The sequence below is a fragment of the Puntigrus tetrazona genome, chromosome 22 (assembly GCF_018831695.1).
Source record: "Puntigrus tetrazona isolate hp1 chromosome 22, ASM1883169v1, whole genome shotgun sequence".
In the NCBI taxonomy this organism is placed as follows: domain Eukaryota; kingdom Metazoa; phylum Chordata; class Actinopteri; order Cypriniformes; family Cyprinidae; genus Puntigrus; species Puntigrus tetrazona.
In genome coordinates, this window is record NC_056720.1 from 3,280,378 (window position 1) to 3,306,071 (window position 25,694).

General features: G+C 36.7%; 4 protein-coding genes across 6 annotated transcripts; 2 read left to right on the forward strand and 2 right to left on the reverse strand.

Moving 5' to 3' along the window:
• Nucleotides 1-231: 231 nt before the first annotated feature.
• LOC122327353 lies at nt 232-6,139 on the reverse strand. 2 transcript variants are annotated; one of them, XM_043222656.1, is made up of 7 exons: nt 5,801-6,139; nt 4,699-5,031; nt 4,026-4,352; nt 3,804-3,935; nt 3,029-3,334; nt 1,748-2,041; nt 232-1,384 (listed from the first exon to the last, which is right to left on the reverse strand). In XM_043222656.1, the coding sequence occupies exons 1-7, from the start codon at nt 5,832-5,834 to the stop codon at nt 1,299-1,301; spliced, it is 1,512 nt and encodes a 503-aa protein (XP_043078591.1). In that variant the 5' UTR covers nt 5,835-6,139; the 3' UTR covers nt 232-1,298. The 2 variants fall into 2 exon arrangements, with proteins under 2 accessions (XP_043078591.1, XP_043078590.1); XM_043222655.1 differs by having other exon boundaries at nt 4,699-5,034.
• Nucleotides 6,140-7,542: 1,403 nt separating this feature from the next.
• Nucleotides 7,543-9,228, forward strand: zmp:0000000652 (Immunoglobulin domain-containing protein). Its single transcript, XM_043222959.1, has 4 exons — nt 7,543-7,672; nt 7,807-8,121; nt 8,246-8,377; nt 8,910-9,228. Exons 1-4 carry the CDS (start codon nt 7,624-7,626, stop codon nt 9,128-9,130), a joined length of 717 nt encoding a protein of 238 aa, XP_043078894.1. The 5' UTR covers nt 7,543-7,623; the 3' UTR covers nt 9,131-9,228.
• A 904-nt stretch (nt 9,229-10,132) lies between these two features.
• On the reverse strand, nt 10,133-24,827 carry LOC122327550. The gene is made up of 5 exons (XM_043222994.1): nt 24,671-24,827; nt 12,538-12,834; nt 11,982-12,293; nt 11,473-11,538; nt 10,133-10,850 (listed from the first exon to the last, which is right to left on the reverse strand). The coding sequence occupies exons 2-4, from the start codon at nt 12,791-12,793 to the stop codon at nt 11,483-11,485; spliced, it is 624 nt and encodes a 207-aa protein (XP_043078929.1). The 5' UTR covers nt 12,794-12,834; nt 24,671-24,827; the 3' UTR covers nt 10,133-10,850; nt 11,473-11,482.
• LOC122327325 lies at nt 16,985-24,377 on the forward strand. Of its 2 annotated transcripts, XR_006247633.1 has the most exons (11): nt 16,985-17,287; nt 17,916-18,239; nt 18,502-18,846; nt 19,103-19,216; nt 19,640-19,960; nt 21,220-21,537; nt 22,324-22,617; nt 22,697-23,008; nt 23,077-23,230; nt 23,449-23,481; nt 23,755-24,377. XR_006247633.1 is itself a non-coding variant. In XM_043222605.1 (10 exons), exons 1-10 carry the CDS (start codon nt 17,281-17,283, stop codon nt 23,793-23,795), a joined length of 2,109 nt encoding a protein of 702 aa, XP_043078540.1. In that variant the 5' UTR covers nt 16,985-17,280; the 3' UTR covers nt 23,796-24,377. The 2 variants fall into 2 exon arrangements, 1 of the variants encoding a protein (XP_043078540.1); XM_043222605.1 differs by lacking the exon at nt 23,077-23,230.
• Nucleotides 24,828-25,694: the final 867 nt, after the last annotated feature.

The window sequence follows — 25,694 nt, forward strand, 5'->3', positions numbered from 1 at the left end:
CTATCAAAATCAAAATGAAATGTAATTAAAATTGAAGTCATATTAAAATATGTATACTAGAATGAAAACGGTACTAATTTTAACAATACTAAACATAATTTGCCTAAACAGTAATCATTCATAACATTCAAAATCAGCGGCTGGTGCTAAATTTTCTAGGTTGGGCAGCACATCTCAACATTTTTGCATACAACAAAAATTTTTTATCCCAACAAAAGGAGACATGAAACATTTAAAAATAATACATTTAATTTCTTCAAGTGTTTTTACATTTTGTTTTTCAAAATTGATCTGTTATATAAATAAGTCCTGCAGCAGCAAACAGGAGCACACAGAGTCACCTTATATAATATACATGAATACATATTCAGAATTATTAAACAGAGCAAAACACAATTCAAAAAAAGTAAATAAAAACATGATTAAATTGTTGAGTGTGAATTGGCTGGACTACTGCAAAGCTCTTGGCTGGACAATCAAACGTCTACAAATGGTTCAGAATGTAACAATGAGATGGGTTTTCAACGAACCCAAAAGAGCCCATATTACACCTCTCTTTATCTCCTTGCACTGACAAAAACACTGATGCTAACAGCCACAGGCCCAGTTTTCACTCATTTTTAAGAATCTGCATCCCGTCCCGAAGCCTTAAATCCGTGAACGAGGGTGAACGCCTCGTGGTACCATTATGGACCGGCTCAAAATCACTCTCCAGAACATTTTCCTTCACTGTTCTTGGCTGGTGGAATGAATTATCAGCACAAATTCAACATATACTGTTAAAACCAAAACTGCTTCTCAGCAACATTCATTAACACAAAACAGTTCATCAAACTCCACAAGCCTGAGATTCAACAACAATGAAAACACATAAACAAGGAAAAATGAATATTAACATAAAAGCTTAAAAGTTAACTTAGCTACATATATATATACTCTGTATATTCATAAAAAAAATTATATTAAAAAAAGTTAGCTTTTTTGTACAATAGCATGAACTGTTCACTGAAAGATTGTTTAAGGAACAATTCTTCAATTGCATCACAGCAGAAACTACCTTTTATCAGTTATTTTAGGAGTGTACTGGACTTTTAAAGCTGATGTTTGGTAGTTGTAGCACCACGGATCTTCTGGAAGTGTTATGTACGATTCGTATTGACCGTGAACGGTTTGGCCCCTTCTGCTTGTGCTCCCTAGAAAACTTTTTGTTTCTCATATTATTAAAAGCAGAAATTTGTTGTTGAGCTCAAATGATTTCAGAGTGACTGACGCTGCTGGATGCGTCTTATCTTATGAACTTAATGCTGATTTCCTCCATCGGCAACATCTCCATTCAACAGCGGCATCAATACAATCTCTGAATTATCTTGGTTTTCTGTAGAAGCTGAAGGAAAATACAGAGACAGTAATTACCAACAGGCAAATAAGCCTTTCTTTTTGTTTACATATACACTACATCTACATATGGATGACTTTACAACGACACAATCTCAAAGACACAAGAGTTCCTAAACATGCTGAAAATAACAGAAAACGGAGGATAAAATAAGGTAATTTCATGCGCATCTCGTCAGTTAAGCCGGTTGTTCGATTAGCGGTAAATCTCCGTCACCTGTTTCGAAATGGAGCGCCAGATCACTGACAAGCTACCCAACATCACAAATGAATCGCGATATTAACCGCCGCTTCTTCTCAAAACAGAACTAATGCGTACCACTTGGTTTATTAGAATAAACGTTCCACTTACCAATGAAGGTGACATTGAATCTTCTGAATCTGGTCTTATTGCGATTGATGATCTGTAATTTAAAATGTCCAGAGTCTGCGATTCTAGTGTTTTTGATGGTCAGAGATCCGGTCTGATGATCCAGCTCCAGTCTGTCTTTGAAACTCTCGTTAACACTAATTGTTCCTGCTCGTTCGGCTCTAATGACCAGAATGTTCATAGCTCCAAACGTCCAAAGGATCAGATCGCCTTCCTTTATTTCAGCATCAGTCTGAAGAGTGACGGAATTTCCCTCTTTCACTGGCACTGACTCCACTTCATTGTCGAGCAACACGTAGAAACAGAAATATAGAAAATTAAATCGACGGAAGGAATTTTGTTTGTGGTTTCAGCATCACACACAGATGACATTTTTAATCTACTCTAAGCACTAACACATACGAACAGTCTGGAGAGCACACTTCCTGTCACATAATGTTATATGCATGGGTGCAAAAACTCACACGTGAGCTGATGCTGTTTGTTTAAAGCTTTTTATATTCATAGTGTTGTATTGTTTTGGTTTTTATTACAAACTATTTAAAAAAAAAATGCAATAATTCATTAGTTCTAAAGAAGAACCTTATGGTCAATTTAGTTGGCTTTTTCATTGAACCAGAGAAAAACTCTGAGGAGGCGGATAACAGCAAAGTCTACACTGATAGTAGGAAGTCAGTCCTTTGTACTAGACATATCCTTAAAATACGCTGTTTATACAATTTAAAGCGTAAATATACAAGACATATCTTTCCAATGCGTCTAATGCATAATGTGCATCCAACAGATGATTATGACGCTACGGTGAATCAGTGTAATACAAAAAGTATTCTCGTCGCTTCATAATATTATTGTTGAACCACTGATGGCAGATTCAGAAGATGACTTTTTTATACAGCCAATGGGACAGTCGCACGCCTCCCGGTTTTTATCCTAAGTATCTTAAATTTTGTTCTGAAGACGATTGAAGCTTTTTCGGCTTTGGAACGACACGGGGGTAAGTGATTCATGACAAGTTTCATTCTGGGGTGGAGTAAACATTTAGTAATGCAGTAAACAACGTTCATTTTCTCACACAGACCAAACGTTTTACTTTATAAAAGCGCAGGAAGTGCTGGAATTCATTTTCTTTTACTCTCAAAGAGCCAGTAGATGCTGACTTGCATTATTTGAATCACCAATACGAATCACATGAACATATTTTCATTTCAGGGGGAAACTATAGCATATCGATCACTTGATCATAATAATGCAGAATATACTGACCGTTGATGGTAACAGAGAATTTCTTGTATATGGGTTTTCTGCTGCTGCTGATCTTCAGTTTATAGAGTCCAGAATGAATGGTCCTGGTGTTACTGATAGTGAGATCTCCAACTGCATTCAGGCTTAGTTTGCTTCTGAATCTCCCATCAGCACCATCATACGTCTCTGTGGACTTTGAATTGATTTTACCAACGAGATTGCCTTGATCTTCATAGCACCACTCTACGGTACAATCCCCCTGTATTTCAGTAAGACCAGTTTGTAGAGTGACAGATTTTCCCTCCATCACTGACTCTTTCTCTTCACCTGTCACAGCGACAGAATAAAAATGAGTTCACTTCTGAGTGCAGAACAGACCGAACATTTTTTGGCCGAAAACTAAAAACGTGCTTTGGAATTTCTTTAACACAACAATGGTGTTTTGCTCGAAAGCAAAAACTTTTGCAATAAACTTTTCAAGTGCATGTTTTTGAAAACGATACTTTTATCAATCTCTGAAAACGGTGACATTGTGCAAGTTCTTATAATCCAAAACAACAATGGCAGACCACAGGACCACATGTGAGCAGTATTTCTTCACAAAGGGACGTCGCCTACTACTGGCGACGATCCTTGTGAATGAGATAATTTGACGATTGTGTTTTTTGTATGCAAAGCTTTTCAAAAACGCAAAGAAACCATTGGTTCTGTTTTTAGTACATCACTGTTGCATAAACAAACATAAATGATTGTGCAAATAACATAACATAACTTTTTAAAAATATATAACACTTACTGATTTGACTTTGTAATTTCGAAATCCTGCGGCGATAGTGAACCTGAGCAACAGCTCCGACCGCGAGCAGCAGAAGAACAGCTATAACACCTAACATGATTCCTGCTATAACACCTGAAGACGGACCTGGATCTGGAAGAGGTAGAGACAGACAGCGAAGGTGTTGGTCAATGTGACGATCTGAAACGAGCTCAAAGATAAGCTAACAATACAGTTACTCACCAATGACAGAAACAAAGAACCGCTGTAAGCCCTCACTGCCTCTGATCTGAAGTTCATAAAGTCCGGAGTCTGTGCTTCTGGTGTTCTTGATAGTCAGCGATCCGGTCTGATCCAGCTCCAGTCGGTCTCTGAATCTCTCATTAGCGTTGTTTACTGAGGTCTCGTTAGTCTCAATGTCCACTCTAGCCAGGAGAATGCCGCCTTCTACAAACCTCCACAGCAGTAGAGCATCTTTGTGTATTTCAGCGTCAGGGTGTAGAGTGACAGGATCTCCCTCCTTCACCGGCACTGACAATGACTTTATTCCATCCCTCTCACCAACCACAACTGGAAAACCAACAGAACGTTAATCAGTGTTTCTCAGCTGACATTCACAGGAAATCTGGAAACTCTCAAGTCAAGTCAAGCCACCTGTATTTGTATAGAGCTTTTATCGAAGCTTAATTAACAGCGTCAAATCGGAAAATGAGAATTTATTTAGAAATTAGACAAAGTCTGTAATGTATAATAACAAGATTAAACACTCGGTTTAAACACTCATGTGCCAGTAATTCAAATGAAATCACAAAACCATCCAAACCAAATAGCCCGAGTGTAAATTTGAAGAAACAAGAACTTACAAATTCTTAACACGCTCATCTAAACCAGACCCTTGTTGCAAAGAGAGACTTACCTAAAACATTAACAATAAATATCTTGGACGTGGTTTTTTCTCTCATGATGATTAGTTTATATTGTCCTGCGTGTTTGGTTCTAGTGTTTCTGATGGTGAGAGATCCAGTTTGGTCCAGGTGCAATCTGTCTCTGAATTTCACATCATCAGTGACAAAAAATGAGGTAAAGTGATCCTTTCTTCCAATTTGAGATATGAGAGCGTCGTTAGAGCCAAACATCCACACTATAGTGTCACCATTCAGTATTTCGGTAAGATTCGTTTGTAGAGTAATAGAATCTCCCTCCATCACCGACACAGGCTCAGTTTTATCCGTCTCTGCACCAGACACAGCTGCTGAACGAAAAGAAACAAGTTTAGCTATAGTATATCATTACACAGAGACCATATAATGCATTAAAACAAAATAAATGTACTCAAGACGCAAAACTGCGTAAACTGCCTGACATAAAATAAAAAGTAGAATGTGTAAGCAATTAGGCTCTGTTTAAAATTAAGTCAAGCTAGTTTTTACAGATAAAGACACGTTGTTTACTTGTTTTCATGTATAGCCTACAAACTTTTTTTTTGTCAATCGAAAGCAACATCGAATTTGATTTTGCATGAGTTTAGTTATATGTTGTTCAAATTACGTCCGTGCAAATCAATTAAATCCAGAAATGACCAAACAATAGAAACTAAAGAATTTTTATGTTAGCTGTGTTAGCATATGGATGTGTTAACCAGCCCTGCTAAAAAACAAACAAACAACGGAAGCCCAACAGAAATCATTACAGATACTCCAATGATTTCCAGTAACTTTTTCCAGTAAAACTATTACTAAACCCCTTTTTATAGTGTTTTTTTGTGGACTTAACCGATAGAATCCATCAAATAGCAGTAGACGTCATTATACTTTCCATTAAAACCAATACAATTTCCAATATAAGCCATACATTTTCTAGTGATTTCACCCCAGCTTTCGCACATTTATAAATGTTAGTAACTGCAACGTTTATTTCGAGGCATTTAGCGCAGAAATAAAATGTAAAAAGTTGTGAAGTCGAAACCGAAAGTAAAAAGCCCAACGTAATAGTAGCAAAATAAAGTCCGAAAAACTTACCTGCCAATGATAAGAATAAAACAAGTCTTAACATGTTCCACGTTTGAATCCAAATTTAATAAAGATGATCAACAATGAGATCAATCAATATTTTTTGCCCTGTAGAAATATCTCTTTCGCCTTACTTTCGTGTCAGAGCCCCGCCCTTATTGAGCTGACATAGACTGAAAAAAACTAGCCCAAAACATTTTTACTACATTTCCGAAAGACGTGGATAACGCTTAAAGAAGACTATAGGCTATGTCGTTTTATCACTGTGAGATTTTTTTAATTAGTAAGCTAAGCAGATGAATTCGCTTCCTGTTTTCACAGCGCATGCGCAACCGTTTGAACGCGAATCAATGTACATAGCGTCCGGTCAGATTTCCCTTTTAATTCTAACCTCATCTTTTAAACCAAATAAACTAATATATACTGTAGTTAGAAACAAAATTTTATGTAAAACAAAACAAACAATAACGAAAGAAAAAACGACTCTACACTGTATACTCACGCGCTGAAGAGATCATACAATGTTAAATAAGCATAATTTTCTCAATTTTACGTAAATACGTAACATCTTCTGCCGGTTTAGCAAACAACAAGCATAGTACTAGGTTCGATAAAAATAAAATAAAGTCTCCAACTGAGCAGAAATGACAGCGATTGTTCAAATCTTCTATAAAAACAATATAACATTAGGTCACATTTATTAATTAAATCAAATATAAGATACAGAACAAGAATAATTGTTAATACAACACAATGCTTAAATATTTTTTTCAATTAATAGTTTTGCAGTAACTCCCGATTCTTGAGTCCTGAGAACAGTTTCTTGTCTTGTGCTTGTCTGAATCGGAGAATCGGGATTTTTCGGCAAAATAGACCATTTCAGCACCATTTCGAACAAACACAACTAATACCATTAACATTAAAAGCTTAATTTTTCCTAATCTTGAGTACACATGCGTAAGCCAGCAACATGCAGCTTGGCAAGACATCTGTTAAAGAGAGGCAAGGGGAAGCTACGCTCTTAAACAGGAAATACGTCATTTCCGTCACTTTTTGTTAGAGAACGTTATCTTACCTTTTAGGAAAACATTCTGAGAACTAAAATAAAAACATTACCAGAACATAGCATAACGTTCTCTGAACATTCTCTTAAGAATAACATTCCTAGCTGGGAAAACTTACAAATATATTCATGGAAAATGATCTTTACTTACTATCCTACTGCTTTTGGCCTAAAAGAAAATCAATAATTTTGAAAAAACCTATAGAATGTATTATTTATTGCCGGTTTAGAATAGTTTTGTGGTTCAGGGTAACTTATATTAATGACCAGTATACGAGAATTGGTTTATTTTTGTTAACTGCTTGAGAATTTAGGTTTTCAGCACGAATGTATGTAAAGCGTGGAAACGAGGATTTTGTTGCATGATGAATAATCAGTTTTACATAAAACACAAGATGACACACAAATTAATTAATCAAAATAACACATCCGCAATCACACGTTTGACACCAAATGCATAACAGCAGTCCCCCAAACAGTTCACAAACGGATCCGTCTACAATAAAATGGCTATTCGTGTGTTTCTGTCACTTTTTAATTGATATTTCACCGATGGCTTTAACCGTGCCACTTCTGGACGGCCCTCGGTCCACGGATCAAATGGCGTCTTGCACACCACAGATGGCGCTGTCCTCATTTGTGCATTAATTTAACCTTTTTACACTCAGAGCTTTGACTAGGCAACTGTGGGAACGCCTACTAGAGACCAAAAGTGGGCTATTTGGCGACATGCAGCGACACATTCACTGGCGAACGACCGCCGGTGGAAATGGTTTACTGTGTTCTCTTGTTCTGTGTGTGCTTGCGGCATCTGGGTGGTAAGTTATGGGTACTTTACGCTTTACTTCTGTTCAAAAACGTAATTTTAGTTGCTCCCGGTTAAGAAATTTAGTACAGATCAAGTATGGCCGTTGACGTTTTAGTCTGATCCAAAACGTGGTTTGTTCTCCAGATGCCACAGATGAAATGAAAGCAGTGTCGGTGATGGAGGGGGGTTCTATTACCCTACACACCGATGTTTCTGATGTACAGAGATGTTTCTTAATTCAGTGGATGTTTGGAAGCATTCGGATAGCTGAAGTCAACAGACTCACGCAAACCAACTCCACATACGGTGGTCCTGAAGAAAGATTCAGAGACAGGCTACATTTGGACCAGGCTGGATCTCTGACCATCAAGAACACCAGGAACACAGACTCTGGACTCTACAGACTAACAATTATCAGCAGGGAGACCAGCTACACGACTTACAGTGTTGAGGTTTATGGTGAGTAGGGAAAAAACACTGCAACTTAACACCACCGTTCTTCTTTTGAAATATGTCTCTGTCATTTTAATATCGCGTTTATGTACACTAAACAACTATTTTAATTGAATCTCTGCTTTATCAGAGGCTCTACACAGTTCTTCATCACCAGAAAGTTCTTCAAGCTCCAATTTTGTGTTATCCAGTTGTGTTGTTAACAGTTCGGCCATCAACAACACTAACAGTGCCAACGTTACTGAACTCCAGTCTTGCTCAGGTACACCATTTCTGATGTGTCGTTCATTTCGAAAGTCTGAATCTGTCAGGATGGAAACCACACTCGCGCATTTATGATATAACGCATACATAGGTGTTGTTTCGTGTCACTGCCGACGCGTGCTAAACAAATCAACAACATAAACCACATGTGGTTTGTTGCTTCATTGCATTCAAGGTCTGCAAAAAAGTGACCTGTTTGTGCAAATGAGGGCAAAGTGCATGTTTTTTTTTCATTTGTGATTTCACTGGAACAAAGAAGAAACCGCAGGTGAGCAGCAGAGACGGGTGTCCGAGTGAGGGCTGTGAGTAGGGGTGTTGCTTGCAAAATGTTCTCAGAGCACAAAGAAAAAACTATGGTTAACGTTGTGGCGGAAGCCTCAGTCAGGAATGTATGCATGTAGTATGTATGCAAACAGTAAAACGGTAAACCTTCTCCCAGTGGAAGTTTGATCTTCTAGTGACCCATAAAACTGGCACCTGTAACGAGAGATAAGTGCATGATTCTGATCAAGTGTTTTCTTTATCTTCAGACCGCATCCACTGTTGTGGTTTTACTGAAACTGTGATCCGATTGGTCGCCTCTGCTCTCGTGAGCCTGGCTGCTGTTTCTTTTCTGGTTTATGACATTAAATCGACAAGAAACGAGCTGAACCGGATGGAAGAGACTAGACTTAAGCATCGGACACATGGATTGAAATCAGACCAACAGTATGAGCTGAGCAGAAGGATAAGCTCCAGATATGTTTGTTGAAGGTTGCTGGTATAATATATTTTTTTAATTCATTGCTTAATTATTTGAAATGTATTGTACAAAAGCAATTAGTTTATTATAATAAATGTTAGTTTTTATATCAAGAGTGAGCTTGTTTTTCTATGTTCTGACCAAGATTATAATGTGCCGAAACAATTTAATTGTATTATTTTTGATCTGTTGGGTGGACAAAGTAAAAAAAAAAGATATTTAAAGGCAAGAGTACCCTATTGAATTATGAAAATAGTTCAATTTAAAATGTGGTGTGACCAATGTAAAAACACATACTAAACAGTTACATGATTAATTTAAATATAGGGCTTTAATGTCATTTTGCTTCCTTGAGGAAAATATTTATGATGCCATCACATTGCAATCTTGCTGACAGCCAATTGCTGCATTGCTGATCAGGATTTCGAGTATCGATATGTTTGCCCTTTCCAGTGAAAACAAGTAGTGGTTGACCGATATATCGGAATTTTTTAAATATCGGCATCGGTTTGATATGTTTGAGGCAGTTCTGTCTAATATGGTAAGAAGTCCATCTAATAATCAGAACAGTTAAAGAAATTTAAACGTGTAAGTGTTATAGTGATTGCTTTAATATCATTGGTAATAGAAAAGCCAACATTATACGTCGATAAGCATCTATATCTTTTAAAACAAATCTTTGGATGATTATGAACATTTAAATTCACAAAACTTGCAAACTTAGTCAAATCTAGTTGAGATCTTGAATACTGAGTGCCCTCTTGGTTATTTACTTTCCTTTTTAATTATCACTTTATTTAACATGTCTTAAATATTTGTGAAAAATACTTTGTGTTATATGTTTATATTACACATATTGTAGCGCATTTTCATCATCAAACAGAAATAATAACGTATTTCAAACATCTCAATTCAGTTTGTTTAGAGATAAGTAGAATTGCCTTAACATTTCTAATTTAATTCAACATTTAATTAACTATGTCCAATATAATTTAAAGTAATGTATGGCTAGTGTGTTTAATGAAACAAAATAATGTAGTACTGAAAATGAAATAAAATTAACAAAACTATTGACATCCAAATAAACAATAACAATTGCAAAATCAAAATGACTCAAAATTAAAATTAAAATCATATGTAAACTACTCAAACTAATTACAAATGTGAACTACAATAGTACTAATGTAATAACAATAATAAAATAACACAGTTTACTTCAAAAGCTGTCATTTATATCATTCAAAAAGTTTATTTAAAACAGCAGACTGTTGGAGTTTTTTATATTGTGTTATTAAAAGCAACAGTAAAAATGATATGCTTACAATGTAAACGTGCAAATAAAGTGAAAAAATCTCATTCATGTACTGTGTATTTATCCAATTCATTTCTTTTCTTTCAAGATGTCAAATTCTAATGCATTGTAACGATCTTCTTCACATGGAAGATCACCCCATTTGGTAAAATAAATAATCAAGTAGACTATCCCAAAAACTCGTGGTAAGATTGTAAACGGTTAACTTGTCACAGTACAAACTGAGCATTAAATGCTGATCTGAGTACAGCCAAGCATTTGTTCTACGAATTTATGCTAAAAGTAGGTTATTGTTGAACTGAATAACGTATAAAAGAAGTTGAGTGCCTAGTGGTTTCAGCACAACGAGAAGCTTCTCTCGAGGAACGTTTAACCACCATCTGATCTAAAGAGAACATCTCCACCTTCAAGAAACAGCTGAAACAGAGATTCACCGAAAATAAACAGCGGTCACAATGAATTCAACAGATCTGTCCATTGTGAAATATTTATTCCACATACTTAAAAGATTAGTTCACTTTCAAATTAAAATATCCTGATAATTTACTTTTTTCATAGCAGAACAGAGCAAGGCGACTATTTGTGTTTATATAAAGTATATAGATTTTATTTTATTGCTTTCCTATCGTTTTGCGAGACTCTTATTCATCGTCGGGTATCGTTTATAGGCTTTATAGCTGTTATTTTCAGCAGTTTTTTCATCAAAAACTTTAATTTCTTTTCGACCGATGAAAGAAATGCATAAAAAATGCATCAGGACAAAAATCTTGGAAGTGATGGCATTCAGTCAGATGAATACAAATGTTCTATTCCCATATCATTTTTTAATCATAAGAGCACAAATAATATTATAGTTTCTGATTTAACAGTGACTGTTTGATATCTTAATAAATGACAAGAATGAAGCCACATCTCACACACACACACACACACACACATCCCACTCTCAATCTCAGAATACTAGATACTTTAACTACATGTCTGAGCCTCGTCTCTTTTTAAAAATAAATCACACACCAAACAAATCTGTTTGTAATACCTGAATCATGTCAGTCAGTAGAGTCACCGGAAACCATCCCACGTTTTCCTGAAGGCAGACATGAATCTGTAAAAATATTATTAGATTACTTATCCATATTTATTGTCAATTACCTAAAACCGTTCTCACTCTTCACCAGGTGCTTCTCAAACTAAAGGATTAATATCTCGTCTGGCACATCGTCAAATGTCACTGAAGGCCATCTACCGAGCTTCTCTGAATTTCTTGATCAAATGCAAGACAAAAATGTTCTGCACATGAAAGCATAGATGATATGTTGGTGCCTATGTGTTCGGCCAGGAGTCTAAAAAACTGCGACATGCCCTAGCAACCATTTAGAACACCCTAGCAACAGATCCCTTAAACTGCCGTTATAAAAAGCTCAGATAGACCTCTTTACATCAGTGTCATTAAAACTCGAAGGTAGGCTCGTTTGACCAGGGGCAGCAAACTTCAAAAAGTCAATAAAACAATAAAATGATGTCCTGAAATGACTAACTGATACTCACCAGTGACAGTGACTCTGAAGCACCTAATGATGCTGAATCTGCTGCTGTTAAACTGAAGTTGATAAATCCCAGAGTCTGTGGTTCTGGTGTCTGTGACGGTCAGAGATCCGGTCACCTCCAGTCTGTTGTTGAATCTCTCTCCACACTCTCCGTCTGTCGAGATCTTACACTGATCTTTGGTGATTTTAAAGATGGGGGTGCAATTAAAAAGCCACATCATCGAAACAACAGGTTCATTTGTAACACCAGAATCAAAATGAACGTTTTCTCCCTCCTTCACACATTTTCCATCTCGTTCAGCAGCGGAAACACCTGAAACACAAACCAACAGCTCTCTTCGGGGCAAAACATAACTCTGAACATAATTACGCATATTAATGTCCTTAGAATTAAGTAGAAACAAAAATAATGGCAAAATAGCTAAATATCAAGTTAATTGTAGATATGCCTTTCATATAGAAGTAATTCTGTTCAGTGACGCAAGTAAAGACAAACACATAAATAACCTGCTTTTAAACATAATGACTAGTAACATTGAAGATTTGTTCATCATCACCTTCTTTGATTATCTCTAACTTATAATTTCCAGAGTCTGTGTTTCTGGCGTTCATGATGGTCAGAGATCCAGTCTGATGATCCAGCTTCAGTCTGCCTCTGAATCTCTCATTTCTATTATCACACCGAACATCTGTACAGATATCACTGAGATTTCCATTGATGTAAGCGATTCGATTGTCATTAAAATACCAATGAATTTTTTCTTGTTGGTCTGTTTGAACACCAGTGACTAGAGTGACTATATCTCCCTTCATCACTGACACTGAGACTCCATCTGCTCCAGCACCAGACACACCTAGAGAAGAAATGAACACAAGATTATAAATGTCTTGAAAAGTGAGATCAGAACATGGGAGAATCTAATAAAGATAGACTTTAAACAAACTAGGAAACAGGGAATTGCTTACGTTGAGAGGCATAAACGTTAACATTACAAGGCACGGTAAGACAGCTCAATGAGTGAGTAATTAGCGGAATCAGGTGCAAGTGTGTCGTTGGTGCAATGGGTGATGGGAATTGAAGTCTGAAGTGAAATACAATCAAGAGTCATGTGGGGAGGAAGTGGAAGATCGTGGACCAGAATCATGAAACAAGTATAGCAGATATTACATTTATACAACCAAGAAGTGATCATTGCATAGCCTTCTTTCGCACACTTCTAAAGACTAAAACATTGAAACTTCAAAGAACTAGTAAAGCTGACATGAGAAGAAGTGATGATTTTCAGTAACTTAAATTGTATTCAAAATGGTCAAGCCCATTGCTATTAACTTCTTAATGTGTTTGGAAAGCAAGCGCCCATAGACAAAATAGTTTCAATAAAAGTCAGGAACCAACTTTTGCAGCATGAAAAGGAGACACAGGTGAAGACAATCTGTATGACTAAAACAACAACAAAAAGTCCAAAGACGTGACAAGGGCATTTTACAAGTGTTCGTTTTTCTAAAGCAAAAAGATATATAACAATGCCTCAGAAACTCATTAATTTTGTACTCATGGATACCTGTTCATTAAAAGAAGGTGTCATGTATTTTCGCCAATATAGTTTATGTGAAAATAAATAAATAGCTGGTTGTTTTGGAACCGTGGAAATAAGTAAAGAACATGGACAGAAAAGGGACAATAAAAGAATCCAAGGAAAAAGAAACATTTTTGTCCTCATGTTCCCTCTGGAAACATGCTTCTGTACTTTGAATGAATTGAGCAGCGGTGATATTGCTGTTTTTCATTACCTAAGACAACACAAAAACTAGTTTATAGACTGTATGTATCTAGAGGTGTGTGTTACTTGATCAGCCTAATCACTTTTTGATTCTTACCGACAGATTTTTAAATTAACACATTAAATGTTTGTTGGCAGAGAATAAATGGTCTGCTAAACCAAGCTGTGCAAAGCAGATGGAAAAATTTATCAATAAGAATTGTTAAAACTGACTATGATTATTTTAAATTAAGTGATATATATGAACCAAGACCAGAAGGCGGTAATTAAAGTAAAATGGCAAGCTATTAACTTCTTAATGTGTTTGGAAAGCCGCCAGACAAAATAGTTTCAATAAAAGTCAGGAACCAACTTTTGCAGCATGATTCTCATATACACCTCAGTGTTCTTTTTCTAAAGCACTTATAACTCTCAGGGAACTCATTCTTTGAGTCAGATTGAAGAGATGTTATCATTCTGCACATGTTCCCTTCACCTGTACTTTGAATGAATTCATTGCTCCTAAAAGCTGTATCAGCCCTCAGACACTTGCCAGGTCTGAGAGCTGAGCAGATCTAAAATGCTGGAATAATTTAATATAATATGAACCAAGACCATAGAAAACGGTTGTCCCACAAAATTGATTCTCATTACACTCCACACTTTAGCTGTTCATGGGAGTCAGATTGCTGAGATGTTATCATTCTGCAGTTTTCACCCGTTTCACTCTCCTGCTGCAGCCCTCAGACCTTTTCTGGAGAGGCATTGATAGCGGTGTTCATTGATAGCCTTCAGTTCTTTTAAGTCTATGGTCACGTTCTTCTCGAGTACGACCATATACTAAGAGATCATCCATGTAGCAGCATACTTCCCTTAATACTCCTCATGTGTTTCTGAAAATATCTCTGGAGTTGTGCCAAATGGCAAGAAACTAATACTGTACCTCTGGATAGAGGTTATAAAAGTAGTAAACCTATCACAGGCGTCGTCTAACTGTATCTGCTAGAAACCACTGGCAGCATCAAAGCTAGAAAAGACTATTGCCCCTGCCAGTTTAGAGGTGATGTCATCCAAGTTTGGCAGAACGTTTTAGAAACATTTTGCAGTCTACACATATTTTAATGTCTCTGTTCATTTTGATGACTAGCACGATTGGGGCACACCACGGAGTGGGCTCGGGAACCTCTTTGATCACATCCAGCTGATCAATTCTCTAAAAAAATTTAAATTATGTAACAAAATTTGATAGTTTTGTATGTTGGATCAAAGCTGACATCATATGAGGTCCCTGAAGAAGGTTGGCAACATTATGTGAATGCTTGGCTAAAGTGATGTGCTTTTAATCCAGATTTGAACAGGGCGAGTATGTCTGAACCCTAAATGTTATCAGGAAGGCTATTCCAGCATTTGGGAGCCAGATGCGAAAAAACTCTACCTCCTTTAGTGGACTTTACTACTACCAAACGTTGTGTGATCTAAGGGACCTTGATAGATTGTGGCGTGGAAGAAGACTAGTTAGGCATAGTATTTTTTTTCCTACAACGGAAGTCAATGGTGACCCAAAACAGCCTGGTCACAAACCTTTTTCAAAATATCTTCCTTTGTGTTTCATACAGGTTTGGAACTACTCGAAGGTGAGCAAATGAGTACAGAATTTTCATTTTTGGGTGAACTCTTCCTTTAATAAGTGGCTAAATAACCGTTATCTTGATTAATAGGAGGCTAAACAACCGCTTGAAGGGTTATGTGGGATAAAGCAGCAATCATACTAAATACATTTGAAAGTGCAGTTCTAATGCTACTCATCATCTGTCTAATAAAAGACATTAAAAATTAAAGCATTGGTCTTTAAATGTTTTCTTCGGGCTAATAAAATGGTTACACTAAAGTCCAAATAGCTCTTTCTTTAAACATTTTTCGAAACATTTGGGAGAATGTAAGTACACGTGTCCTCGGTGAGACATTTCCCATCCTCTTCAACAGCCTGAAGAGTTTACCAGCACACCATTACAAGGTTTTTTTTGGCATACGTAGCTGACCAAGTTCATGACTCATCACAAAAGGGTTTAGTAAAAGCAAAGAAAAGCTTTTTAGTCTTTTTAGGGTATATCTTAAAATAAAGGTGGCACATGTGTTCAAATTCAGACCTTTAAATTCTATTCAACAAACTTCCCAAACATGTTTTAATGGAATCTGTAGTTTATTTCAGTCAAAAGTCTATGAGGTTTATAAATAGCAGGACAGGAATTTTATGTAAACAGCCTTTGCCGCAACTTCCCTTTTTATATTTAGTAGCCTAGTTTAAACCAGTTTCACAGGAAGTGCTGATTTTCTCCTCCTGAATACATGGGAAAATTGTAGCTCTTTCCGGTTGACTAGTCATTCATTTTAGTCCACTAACCACACATTTATTAATAAAACATTCAAATCATCATAATATATAGCTCTGATATGAGTCTAAAGGTGTGGGTTTAGAAATATTAATTATATGTAGTTGGAAAATATGTATATTGAAGTTAATGAGTCCCAGGAATGATATATATATATATATATATATATATATATATATATATATATATATATATATTGTGACGATCGGCTGCCCTCTCCTTATATTGTCACCATCACCCAGTCCCTTATTCGCCGCCCTTCACCAGGCTCCTGACGGGAGTGGTGTGTGTTCGAGAGGAGGGGGCGTGGTATCGGTAGGTCTGGCGGCGTGTGACGAGGCGCACCTGAAGGGGATTATCACCGTCGCCGTTAAATACCTGACCGCGTCTCTCCTCGGGAGATATGCATGCACGCTGGTGTCCTCGTGGGTCCAGGAAGGGTATGGACCTCACCCCGCCGTCCCGAGAATGGGAAGTAGTCCATGAGCACACAGCTCATCCCATATATAGCGCGTGCGACCGCCGGATATATATGGAACACGGCCTCAACCTTCATATACGAGGACACCAGATATGGACACTTTCCCTGGACACTTTATTTTGTATTATTATTATTTTGTTAATAATAAAAAGCCTCTCCGAGGCCTGACGCCACGCCCACTGTGTCTGTCGTTGGCTCCTCCTGTCACAATATATATATATATATATATATATATATATATGCATAGAATACAACAATTTACACTAAATTATAAATAACGGTCAAATGTATAACTGTTCATGTTCTAAAATAAGAGCTTCTTTATGACGTATGCAGCCTACGAGAGCGCCCTCTGTCTTTCGTTTGAGAAACACCACAGAGACCTGAACGCTTTCGACGTGGAATCTCTCTTATAGCGGAATTCCCTTCGAAGTTCACTTAGAAGTCTACTTACTGTCGAATGGAACGACTCTCCGCCATTAAAGTCGTTCAGATTTAGAAAGCGTAAACAGAGCTCTTCGCGTCCAGCGGCATATAAACGACATATAAAGCTGTTCATATTCATCTGTTGTTTTTTTGGGTGGGTGTGGTTCTCAAACGAGTGAGAATCTGATTTAGATAGAATATTCAACGATATGACTTTGAAGGATATTTCTGTCTTTGTTACTAATGTGCGGTGAGTTTGCGATTTTTTTTTTCATTCTTAGGCTTTCGGTTTGACTTCGGCACCGGAAACAGTTCATTGGTCGATTTGCTATATAAAGGTTTTGATTTATTTATATGTTTTCTTCTTATTGTTATTTTAAAGAGGACTCCGATGTGTGAGAAATATGAAAATTATTCTGCTGTAAGCTATATTATTGCTGACTGTTTTGATAAAAACTGCATTTATCGACATGTGTTATTATTATTTTATAATCTGTTTTAGAGTGTTAGCTTAAAGGCAATAGGGTCTAAATAAAGTGATAATGAGGACAGATAAAAAGATCATACAATAATAAATAAATCAATTCTCTACTGACAACATTTTTTGAAACACCTGAAAAATTCATAAGTTGACCACTTGAACCATAGAAGATAAATGTTGTTTTCAGCGTGATACTGCAGTCTAAGAAAACAAAAATATAAAAAATCTTTTGAGTTTAATATCTGATATATTAAATATTGGGACATATTAGGAATGACCCCAAAAATTATATGTGTTTTTCCTCTTTATTTATTTTTTTATTCTCCTCAAGTCAAATTGCGTTTATTAGACATTACAAGCAGTGTTATATATCTAAAAGTTTCAGTTTGTTCCTCAGGGGTGTTTGGTTCAGAAGATGATGAAGAGAAGACATTATCAGCGATGGAGGGAGATTCGTTCAATCTAAACATGAATCTTACCCAAGTACAGGGATTTAATCTGATACAGTGGAGGTTTGGAGGTGAAGGATCCAGCATTGCTAGAACCGATGGAAATGATTTCTCATATACTAATGACGAGATATTCAGAGACAGACTACAGCTGAATCAGACTGGATCTCTGACCATCAAGAACATGAGAACCAAACACTCTGGACTTTATAAACTACAGATCGACCACAGCAGTGGGACATCAAATGATACATTTTTTGTTGCTGTCTATGGTGAGGATATCTATGTATTTTTGGAATCATTAGATAATTTAAAGTTTAAAGATTATACTGCTTACATAAAAAAATATATATTATACTGTGTTAAGCAGTCTTACAGAATTATAGCATTGCAATCATGATGTTTTGTAAAATGAAACATTTTTATTAATATGGATATGTATTCGCACCATAAGAGTTGATCAACTTTAAAACTTCATATCGTAGCGCCAGTTTTTAGTATGTTTCATATCAGTCTTTGAATTTGTTCTTGTAGAGTCTCCATCCGTTATTGACGCTGGTGAATCTCAAACAAAGAGCGTGTCTGTGAAAGAGGGAGATTCTGTTACTCTTCAGACTGATGTTACTGAACTACATGGAGATGAGCTGATAGTGTGGAGGTTTGGAGGAGAAGGAAAACTCATCGCCAAGAGTGATGTAGAGACCAAGAGTTCAACATTATATATTACTGATGAGAGATTCAGAGACAGACTGCAGTTGAATGATCAGACTGGATCTCTGACCGTCAAGGAAATCAAAAACACAGACTCCGGACTTTATACAGTGAAGATCAGCAGCAGCGAACAGATGAGAAACAGGAGATTCATTGTTAATGTCGGTGGTGAGTAACTCAATGATTGTGAGTCTGTGACGGGAAAGACTCGTAATGAGGAAACCTCCCTTTAAAAGAACAAACTTCAGTGAACAATGAGGCCTTACTGTAACTTTCAGAGTACAAAACTTATAGTAGTCTTAGATCAGACACATTCATAATGACAGTGTTTTTATCATTACAGCATCAGATCTTCACTCAGGTTATATAGCGCTGATGTTTAGTGTTTGTTATAGATCGGACACATCTGTTTTTATCGTTTCAGGTTCAGGTGTGTCTTCCGGTGCTGTAGCAGGGATATCGGTTGCTTTCCTGCTGGCGATTTTAATTGTTGCTATTTACTATCGCTGCAAGATCTTTAAACTTCAAATAAAACTAAGTAAGTATTACAGTGTGATAAAAATGTATTTATTTCGCCGTCCATAGTTCTTTGGTTTTAAAAGTTCTGTTTGTGATAGATTTATCGCAATGAATACGTGAATGTGGGCAGGACTAAAGAGTCAATGATGTAGAAGAAAGTGCTGATTATCTTCTGCAGAGGCACACTATTACATCATACTGAGACAAAACTCAGTTTTGTCAGCTTGCTTTCAAAAAAGCAATCAATGATATTCCAAATGTTAAGTATGCGTTGCTTTGTTTACAGTTTGTACATCTGCAGTTCTTATTTCCATTTTTTGAATGACTGATAGCTGCCAATTTAGACAGGACCATGTCAAATACGTCTAATTATTAATAAGTGTCATCTTAATAAAATGTCTGTCATCAAAGTCTTCTCAAGTCATTGATGGTTTGTGTGCAGTGACAGATGAAAATAAGAATGTGATAGTAAAGGAGGGAGAAGACGTCACACTTCACACTGACGCTAATATAGAGGCAGAAGATCGGATCCTGTGGACGTTTCAAGCTCTAGGTGCTCGTATCGCTGAAATCAGAGAAGGTACCAGAGAGACATTTGATGGTGGTGATGGGAGATTCACAGACAGACTGATGCTGGATGAGACTGGATCCCTGACCATCAGAAACATCGAGATTAAACACAGTGGAGTCTATATACTACAGATCAAGAAATGTCGCAAGATAAGATGGCCCTCATACAAAAGATTCAAGGTTAAGGTTGATGGTGAGCATCTCCTTCCTTTTGTTTAATCATATTCATGGCTCATCTGCAGGTAATTCTCCATTCAAAATTTCTTTAGTTTTCCAGCTATCAGAGAAGAAACATCTCCTTTTGTGTTTATATTGAAATTGCATGAGCTTATTTCACACTATTAGACGGATATCAGAAAAAGCCTATACATACAGTACATTGATACAGCTTGGATATTAACCACATGTTCATTTCTAAATGCTGTTCAATCTGACTTCATAAAATGAAGACATGACGAAACCCCAGACACAAAGGGACTCAATTCAACTAAATGTGCCAATTTAAGACAACTATATCGACATACTGAGCATTTATCTCATGTAGCGGCTATCGCGCTAAGCGCGAGCTCATGCTAACCATGTGCTAACCTGCTAATCTTCCGACACACTATACAATACAACGAATTGCTTTCAGTACGTCATCAATATCGCATTGCACAGTGTTTATAAAAGTAAGCGTGTTTTGCGTTTTCCTGCAAGTTAGTATAAAATGAATAGAGAAAAACAAAAAAGAGCGCTTCTGTCATGAATGAAGGATCTGAGGCGTGCTGATCCATGTGCAGGCTTTTATTAAAGTAAGGCATGGTCAAAACAGGCAGGCGTCAAACAGGGCAAACAGGAGTATCAGAGATGAGGCAAACACAAAATCCAAGAACAGGCGAAGGTCAGGTCAGGCGGCAAACAATCAGAATATCCAAAGACAGGCGGGGTCAAAACCAGGGAAACAAGAACTAGGAAAACAACAATAGACCAGGCGAACAATGCAACCTGCAGGTGAGGGGCCTGCTACTGAATTTATAGTCCTCAGACAGGAAGTTGTCACAGAGGGAGTGAATGCAGATCACCCAGAGGTCAGGGCTCCCTCTGCTGGCTTGGTGACAGCTTCTTTGATGGCGTGTTTACTTGCAATGACGTCATGGCGCAGGTATGCAAAAGTGAAAATAATAAATTCAATAGGCTAAACGCAAAAACACGTTTTTATGCTCAAATAGAAAATGTAACACTTTAGCAATATTAGAAAAAAAAAAATTTATTTAAAAAATAAAACTTCTATTCAAATCTGTAGATCCCTCAAAGAAATTAAATGATTAAAATACCATGTGCAAATGGGAGTGTCTCTTCCTTGTTGTCTACTTGTGTTCCCACCAAAATGCACTTGGTCAAAGTGACGAGCACATGATCTAACCTTGCTTTGTATTTGTCTCTTTCTATGTGCTGTTGGCACAAATGAAGAGTGGACTACATCGGTGATGGAGGGAGATGATGTCACTCTAAATATTAGTACTGAATTTAACGAAGTTAAGAAGGTAAAGTGGATGTTTGAAGATCAAGGCATGATGGCTCCCATAGCTGAGATCAATGTTGAGACCGGTGAGATCTTTCCGTTGGAGGGTAAAGCTGATGGGAGATTCAGAAACAGACTGAAGCTGGATCATCTGATGGGATCTCTGACCATCAAGAACACCGGACCTGAGCACTCTGGATACTATCACATCCAGATCAAACACAGTGGAGGGACCTCATTCAGGATGTTGATGGTTTCTGTCAGTGGTGAGTAGCTCAAGTCAGAATAATAGTTTTTCCTCACCATTTTAATGCACTGCCTTTGCAAGGTTACTTGAAAACATTTCAGCTTTTGTTTTCTTTTACAGCAAATGAACTTTTCATAGATGGGTAAAAAAAAAAAAAAAAACTTTTGAGGAAACACTGAGGTCTTATGAACTAATCTGTAAATGACAGCCTCTGCAAACAGAGCCACTATTTATTTATTTTTTTGTATCAGATAAAAAGTGAGTAAACCGTATTTGAATTACAAACAACTATAAAAGTAGGTCACAAAACTTAAAGGTAATAATTAGGTTAATAATGTAGATAATGTTCAGATTCTTGCACAGACCTGTTGTTTCTCTTCATAAGACCTCAATGTATCGTCAAGAGTCATGGATATTAATTTAGTTTTGCCTCTATATGTTTGCATGCATTGATTGAATCACCAAGCAAACTGAACCTCCATCGGCAAATTTCAATTTCTTGGGTAAACTAGACCTTTTTGGTTTTTTAGACCATTTCTATAGAAATCTGTAATTCTCCCACTGAACTATGCAAACACTATTCTGTTGTTTTTCCATCGGCTTTTACTGACATCATGTCTCTTTGTAAATCTCACTTGAATTTATAATTTTGTTTCTGAGTCATCAAACCAAAGTTGAGAAACAAATATGAAGTTTCTTGCGAGAAGACTGATAAAACTACATCTAAATTATCTTTAGTAACAACTTTATGCTTCTCACGTGCACACACTTGATCTGTTCCTATGCCGTGTCGTCATGAACGAAGAGAGGAAGATATCGGCGGAGGAGGGAACGAATGTGACTCTAGAGATTGAAACACAGAAGGATGATCAGATTCTGTGGATGTTTGGAGCTGAAGAGACTCTCGTGGCTCAAATCAAAGGAGAGACCAGAGAGACACGTGATGTTCCTGATGAGAGATTCACAAACAGACTGAAGCTGGAAGAATCTGGATCTCTGACCATCAGAAACATCACAGCTGAACACACCGGAGCCTATAAAGCACAGATCGTCAGCCGCGGAAGTGTCTCATACAAGAAATTCAAGGTTGTTATGCTTGGTAAGTAACTGTTTTAAACGAATTAATTTAAAAGTGAAACGAACACATTTCTTCATTTCTCTTCTGCTCTGATGTACAGCGGAGTATGTGCCAGTGAAGAAGGGAGATGCTGTTACGCTACACACTGACTCCAAAACACAGAGAAACGATCAGATACGCTGGATGTTTGGAGAGAAAACTCTCCTCACTGAAATCAAAGAAGGGAGCGGAGAGATCTCTACATATGATGATGTTCTTAACGGGAGATTCAGAGACAGACTGAAGCTGGACGAGCGGACCGGATCACTGACCATCACTAACTTCACGACACAACACACTGGACTCTACACGGTGAAGATCAACAGAAGCGCAGAAACCTACAGAAACAAGAGTTTTGATGTTTTTGCCAGAGGTGAGTGTCTCCGGTCAGTTTAATAATGACCACAGCTCTTCCTCATACAGTCTGCTTTTTATCTGCAGGTGAAATTATTAAAGACCAGACCATTTATTTAGACCAGAACACTGCCTTTCTTCTTCTCTGAAATGCAGCAAACTGATAAAACAGCATTTAAAATCTTAGAAATTTCAAAGGGCTGTGCAGAATGACAATATATACTGTGACATTCAATATAATGTAAGTATTGTTGGAGATTTTGACATTTTAATTTTTTATCACAGTAAGCAAATATATCTATGTAGTATAGTGATACTTAAAGTTATTGTCCGATACAGTTAAAATAAAACATGCCTGAATAAAAAAAAACTATTTTGTGATAAGTCCTAAAGAAAATCTTGATCTCCTGATGTTTTCTTGTGTTTCTCTGTTCCTATGTGCCGCTGTGACGAATGAAGTTTCAGTGATTTCAGAGGAAAAGGAGGTAAATGGTAAGATTCTGTTGAATATTTTCACTTTAAAACGATCTGATGAGTGTGTTGTGGCTTCATTCTGTTGATTCATTCATATTTGAAACGCAGTGTAAATGAAGGTAAATGAGTTCCAAATATAATAAATATCATGTTAATTTTTGAGAGAAGTGCGTAAGCTGTATTGAAACCATTAAATGAGTCAAATGCCATTTTTGTATGAAATATATCTCATATATGAAGTGAATCTCTTTTAGTTTGTTATTGTCTCTGTATTTTCTGACTGATTCACAGAAAATGAAGTGAAGTCTGATGGAGATCATCTGAATGTATGAAGACTGAAATCATCAACACAGAAATGAAGAAATGAGCCGTGTCCTTTGGATTTAGATGAACGTACAGATAAAACCCATTTTAATGATGTTATGCTTCACACCTCTTTTAGCTTAGTAGTGGTCAGAAATATCATATAGCTTTTATAATATATATTTTACCACAGCAGTGTTTCTCTAACCACTGTATTTGCTGCTTTATGTAATAATTAACACTAAAATCTGGTTAATATTCAAGTTTTTCTTTGAGTTCGGATCATGTGTAGAAATTCATCAGACAGTGAGACGATTCAGAAACATCTCTGACCATTAATGACCATCTGACATTTCTCTTCTACTACTAAAATTTGTGTTATTTTGCTGTTAAATTGTAAATGCTGTGCATTTTTCTACTGCTGTATTATGTAAGTTAACATAAATGTAATCCGAAAGATATGTTCTGAAGTCAATCAGATGTGAATGTAAAAGTGAATCATGTGTAAATGTGAATTTAGAGTGTCTTTGTAAGAACTTCAGTTAGCCTTTGAGTTTAAAAACTAGTCATATCTGTCATGTTTATCAGTTGATGTATCAAAACTCTTTGGCCTTTTTGAGCTGGATGCTAATGGTCTACATCAGATTTGTAGCTGCACTGGTCTCATGAAATGATAGCTACGCTTCGTACTGATGTCTTTTGCTGTTTATTTGTTTTCTCTGCTCTCGCTCTCTTTAGCAGACACTGTGAAACTTAAAATAAAACATTAATATTCAAACATACAGTCCTATTTCACAGTCTCGCCTTCAAATATCCATTGACAAAATCTGAATCCAATTACGCCACTAACATAACATTGTTCACAAACTAATATAAACAACATTAAACACAAAGTGCAACAGACCTGAACATGAATTACCGTGTGCGCCCTCTTAGACCATGCAGATAAAACTTTCCATGTGCGTTTCTCTGCATTCCATGTTTGAATTACCCAGAATGCAATTGTCCCGCGCTCAAACATGTGACCTATTACGTACGTCCTTAACTATAAACACATTTTTTAAGATTTTTTTTACAAAAAATTTACAAGATTCAATGATCTATGCCTTCACCGGACCGGAGATCAGCTGAATGGATTCGAAAACGATAAAAGTCAACTGTTTAACTGTTTAGAGTTATTATTCAAACATGTGGAGTGTTCCTTTGAAGATGTGTGCCTTGTTTTCTTAGATACGTGTAGTTCCAACATCTACCAGCAGAGGCAAACAGGCCGAACTAACCAGAAGAGAAGAAGGCCAATAACTAATGAATCCATCTCTGGAAACAATGAGGATTTTATTCTCCTTTACCAGTGTTGAGTCTGACAGCATCTGATTACTTTTGAGTACTTTGATGATGACTTATAAAGGGTTAAAGTTATTAATTACTAATTGATGATTATTGATGAACACCTGCTGTTATTGAGAATTAAAGAGAATCAGTTTTTAAGCAGTTATAAGTTTATTTTACTGTATTTATGTGTTGCTGGACTAAACATTCAAAGTAGCAGAAGAGCTTGTTTTTTCTGCTTCTAGCTCATGATGATTGAACATCATGAAGTACTCTCTGTTTGGGTGATTGACTGACATTCAACTGTTACTGAACGACAACAAAAGTAGGCATCTGCTAAAAAAATAGCCACCTAAAAGCTTCAATATTGAAAAATAAGGGGGGGGGGAATATTCAAGAGCTGAATTGGCTCAGACTTGAACATTATCACACGATTTATTCAAGGGACAGTGAATATTTGGTGTTTATCTGCTTACTCAGTTCTTTCACTTTCGGTGGATTTGGCACTTTACTTCACTGTTCTGTGTAAAGGTGAAGTCAGATTTTTTTGTCCTTCGACAGAACCAACCACATTTCTTAAAAATCATACCACAGTAAGT

Excerpts from the sequence above, each read along its gene's own strand:
- LOC122327353 (XM_043222655.1), bottom strand. The coding sequence starts at position 5,834 with ATGTTAAGACTTGTTTTATTCTTATCATTGGCAG. Across the intron at positions 4,353-4,698 it reads ATTTATTGTTAATGTTTTAG|TTGTGGTTGGTGAGAGGGAT; the intron begins GTAAGTCTCTCT and ends TTGGTTTTCCAG. Across the intron at positions 1,385-1,747 it reads ATTCAATGTCACCTTCATTG|CTTCTACAGAAAACCAAGAT; the intron begins GTAAGTGGAACG and ends ATTTTCCTTCAG.
- LOC122327550 (XM_043222994.1), bottom strand. The coding sequence starts at position 12,793 with ATGAAGGGAGATATAGTCACTCTAGTCACTGGTGTTCAAACAGACCAA. Across the intron at positions 12,294-12,537 it reads GTTAGAGATAATCAAAGAAG|GTGTTTCCGCTGCTGAACGA; the intron begins GTGATGATGAAC and ends TTTGTGTTTCAG. Across the intron at positions 11,539-11,981 it reads CTTCAGAGTCACTGTCACTG|ATTCATGTCTGCCTTCAGGA; the intron begins GTGAGTATCAGT and ends ATATTTTTACAG.
- LOC122327325 (XM_043222605.1), top strand. Across the intron at positions 21,538-22,323 it reads GTTGATGGTTTCTGTCAGTG|AGAGGAAGATATCGGCGGAG; the intron begins GTGAGTAGCTCA and ends TCATGAACGAAG. Across the intron at positions 23,482-23,754 it reads AGAGGAAAAGGAGGTAAATG|AAAATGAAGTGAAGTCTGAT; the intron begins GTAAGATTCTGT and ends ACTGATTCACAG.
- zmp:0000000652 (XM_043222959.1), top strand. The coding sequence starts at position 7,624 with ATGGTTTACTGTGTTCTCTTGTTCTGTGTGTGCTTGCGGCATCTGGGT. Across the intron at positions 7,673-7,806 it reads GTGCTTGCGGCATCTGGGTG|ATGCCACAGATGAAATGAAA; the intron begins GTAAGTTATGGG and ends TTTGTTCTCCAG. Across the intron at positions 8,122-8,245 it reads TTACAGTGTTGAGGTTTATG|AGGCTCTACACAGTTCTTCA; the intron begins GTGAGTAGGGAA and ends CTGCTTTATCAG.